This window comes from Theobroma umbraticum, unplaced genomic scaffold, assembly GCF_002168275.2.
Source record: "Theobroma umbraticum cultivar Fairchild unplaced genomic scaffold, ASM216827v3 scaffold_51.0, whole genome shotgun sequence".
NCBI lineage: Eukaryota > Viridiplantae > Streptophyta > Magnoliopsida > Malvales > Malvaceae > Theobroma > Theobroma umbraticum.
In genome coordinates, this window is record NW_018397260.1 from 3,971,338 (window position 1) to 3,975,009 (window position 3,672).

The 3,672-nt window shown below is 38.3% G+C and overlaps 2 protein-coding genes across 2 annotated transcripts in view; one reads left to right on the plus strand and one right to left on the minus strand.

Annotated features, from left to right (window-relative positions):
* Positions 1 to 2: 2 nt before the first annotated feature.
* Positions 3 to 1,782, plus strand: LOC149527180 (metal transporter Nramp7.2-like). The gene is made up of 6 exons (XM_089783519.1): positions 3 to 62; positions 194 to 367; positions 464 to 568; positions 652 to 783; positions 876 to 971; positions 1,077 to 1,782. The coding sequence occupies exons 2-6, from the start codon at positions 359 to 361 to the stop codon at positions 1,413 to 1,415; spliced, it is 681 nt and encodes a 226-aa protein (XP_089639645.1). The 5' UTR covers positions 3 to 62; positions 194 to 358; the 3' UTR covers positions 1,416 to 1,782.
* Positions 1,783 to 2,223: 441 nt separating this feature from the next.
* SWI3C (SWITCH/sucrose nonfermenting 3C) overlaps positions 2,224 to 3,672 on the minus strand; it is a 6,785-nt gene continuing 5,336 nt past the window's right edge. The window contains exon 9 of the mRNA XM_021429180.2: positions 2,224 to 2,961. Coding sequence (XP_021284855.1) covers positions 2,494 to 2,961 — 468 coding nt within the window. The 3' untranslated portion in view covers positions 2,224 to 2,493. The remainder of the gene's footprint in view (positions 2,962 to 3,672) is intronic.

Consider the following 3,672-nt stretch of genomic DNA (forward strand, 5'->3'; position numbering starts at 1 on the left):
TCTTTCTCCACTCTGCTCTCGTGCTCTCCAGAAAAGTACCCAACTCTGTTCGTGGCATCAATGTAAGCCAAAATGATCTCATTTAAACAAAATACAAAAAAAAAAGTCACAAAAAAACATTACTATGAAGTTGTAACGCTCTAGTTCTGTTTATTCCTTCTAAGCTTCTGTTAGTTGTCTTTAATTTGGTCAGGCTGCCTGTAGATATTTCCTGCTAGAGAGCGGCTTCGCCTTGTTTGTGGCGTTTTTGATCAACGTAGCGGTTGTCTCGGTGACGGGCACGGTCTGCTTAGCCGATAATCTCTCTAGTGATGACCAGGATCGTTGCAGCAATCTTACCCTCAACTCTGCTTCTTTCATGCTCCAGGTCCAACCTACTACTAGTACTAAAATTCATTATGAAAAAGTACAATTAAGAGACTAATCCTTAACCAAGAAAAAATTTATGACTTCGCCTCTGCAGAATGTGCTGGGAAAGTCTAGCTCAACCCTTTACGCCATTGCACTTCTTGCCTCGGGGCAAAGCTCTAGCATTACAGGCACTTATGCAGGACAATTTATCATGCAGGTCTTGCAGATTAACCTTAAATATTGGAGAGCTTAGTTATTAATTTAATGACACTTAATCTATATCATTTATGTTTCTTGCAGGGCTTCTTGGATCTTAAAATGAAGAAATGGGTGAGGAACTTAATGACTAGGAGCATTGCCATTACACCCAGTCTTATTGTGTCCATCATTGGTGGATCTCAAGGGGCCGGTAGACTAATCATCATTGCATCGGTCAGAAAATAACTAGGATTGATTTTCCAATATTCGAGCCAGAATCCATGTTTAAGCTAAACTAATTGTAATTGTCATAATAAATTTTGCAGATGATTCTATCATTTGAGCTGCCATTTGCTCTCATCCCACTTCTGAAATTCAGTAGCAGCTCAACCAAGATGGGACCGTACAAGAATTCTATATATGTGAGTAACAGTATAGGACTTTCTGTCCTCTTTATAATTTATTATCCTGTTCTGGTTTGTTGTTATTATTATTGTTATTGTGTAGCCGACCGTACTTGTTTGCAGATCATTGTGATTTCATGGATACTAGGCCTTGGGATCATCGGTGTCAACATCTACTACTTGAGCACAGCCTTTGTAGGTTGGTTGACTCACAATGATCTACCCAAAGTCGGAAATGTTTTCATCGGAATCATCGTGTTTCCTCTAATGGCCATCTACATGATGTCAATCATCTATCTAACCTTCCGAAAAGACACTGTTGTAACATATATCGAGCACGAAAAGAACGACCCAGCTGCCCAAGCTCGGATGGAGAGTGGGCTCAGCAACCCTGACGGGTCCTTCCGGGCAGAAATTGTCCCTTACAGACAGGATTTAGCTGACATCCCACTGCCAGAGTAGGAGGTTTTTAATCTCTCAAATCAAGTCCAATTACCAACTAAGCTGTTAAACTATGATAAAGGGGCTTGTCTGCTTAGGGAGTTGTACGATGAAGATGTTTCGAAGCCTGTCGAAAGTTAAATTATGACCAGATTCCTTCTGTTTCTCAGGTTTTGATAGTATTTGCATTTGTAACCTCTCTGTCCCAAAATTAGAAAAAAAAAAAAGAGTTGTTAGGTTTTGTTGTGAAAGCTAAGTCTAATGGTTGTACAAGATGAAATAATGAAAAGCGATAATCTAATTAATATGGTCATATTTCACCTTTCTTTTTCTTTCTTGTTTATATCGTATTAAGTCAATGAATAAAGATGATCTCCTGTTTATTTCATTTTTGTAATCTAATAGCTGACTTCTTTCCTTACCTCAATCTTTCTGAATTCTACTCTGTGATGCATCATTATATGCTACTAGTTTACTAGCAATTATAAATTGATATGCATAAAATATTAAGTCCACTGAGTCGGTAGAATTAAACTGAATTACGCATATTTATAAAATAAATAAATACTACTAAAATAAATAACACCATGATTCATTTTGTAACCAACTCAGTTACTCACTCTATAAAATATTTGTTTTAAAAAAAAGGGAAACATAAAACAATTAAAACCATGATTCATGACGCAGGCGCTTTCCGTGCCTCAGGAGCCTACCTGCACAGCTGTACTTGATCAGCTGATCTATCAGAGAAGAAAATAAAAATAAAAATAAAAAAGTGAAAAAAAAAAAACATATGTGAAGAGTATACAGAGCAAGATAAAACACAAATTAGACGCCATTCTTACTCTGTTGGGATATTCTAAAATTTTTAAATAATTTATTATACAATTAATTTTTGGTAATTAATCTCAAGAATTCGTAATTAAAACCGAATGCTTGTATGATGTTACAAGCCCTAAAAATTGCTTCAGGCTTCAGGCAGCTTCTGTACATGGAAGCTGCAAAGATGCTTCCGCTGTTCGTCCAGGCTACCTCTTCTCTTCAAAGTGCAGTGAGTAAGCAACAACTAAAATCCAAATTTACACCCGAGCCTTCCATTTCAACCCAGACCAGAGCTGGTCCCAGATACCGACCTCATCAGGGGATGATTAAGACTGGGTTGTGCATTACCAGGGGAGTTGAACATGACATTGGGAGGAGCTGAAGTGGATGCCTGCATGGCTGTAAGGGGCAACCTTGGGCCCGTTGGAAACATTGGTTGACGTGGCATGAATGGCATATGGGGATGAACTGCTTGGCTGCTGCCATATCCAGAAATGCTTGGCTGTGAAGGCGAGGCTGACATTACCTGTTGCCTGTTGTTGCCAATGCTATTGTTAACCATGGGAGAAGCAACACTAGGCAGAGTCATTTGTGAAGTGACTCCAGCAGGTCCAAATCGAGCTGATACAATGCGGGCCCTCTCAGAAGCAAACCTTTGCCTCGCTTTCTCCACTTGCTCACATTCTTTCATGAGTAACGTTTCCACTTCTGCAAACTGCTTCAGCTTCAGCTCCAATCTCTTCAACTGAGAGACAGATTTAAAACAAGTTTATCTACAATACAATTGAAAGGTAAAACAAAATAGAATGTTTATGAGGGCTCCAAAAGTATGAATTTTCAAACGAAGCTCCAACTATCTAATCTTACACAATCACATGAAGTCTATACAGACTAAACCTTAAAACAATGGCAAAAGGTGACTTATAAGGGATGGCACTGTCATCTAAATATAGGGCCTTGATACTCTTTGGTATCCTCTGGTTTCTGAAACCATGTATGAACAGAAAACACACTTTCCATAAATTTATCAATCTCCCAGACAGGGATTCCTACTTTATCCATTGGTGTAACAGAAAAGTGAATCAAGGGCTAAAGAAACATATAAACTTCAACTTAGAAGCTGTGTCAACAGAAGATTTCAGCTCAAGCAGCAGAATGACAAACACAACCTAGCTTTAAAGCAGATCCCAACAGGTGTTGTACTTCTAAATGAATCTTCAAATATAAGACATATTTAAGTAAAGTTTATAGTTTCAAAAGAAAAAATCATGCACCTATGGCTTTTCTTTTGTTCATTTTTAGGCTAAATAACAACACCATGTGGTTAATGCAACATGATAACGCCTCTTTGGTCCAGTTTCAAGTCTTTAAACGATGGTCAACTCTCTTTTCAGCCAACAATGCCCAGCATATTACCACCTATTTGGTCCTGGTTTCAAGTCTTTAAAGGAGGGTC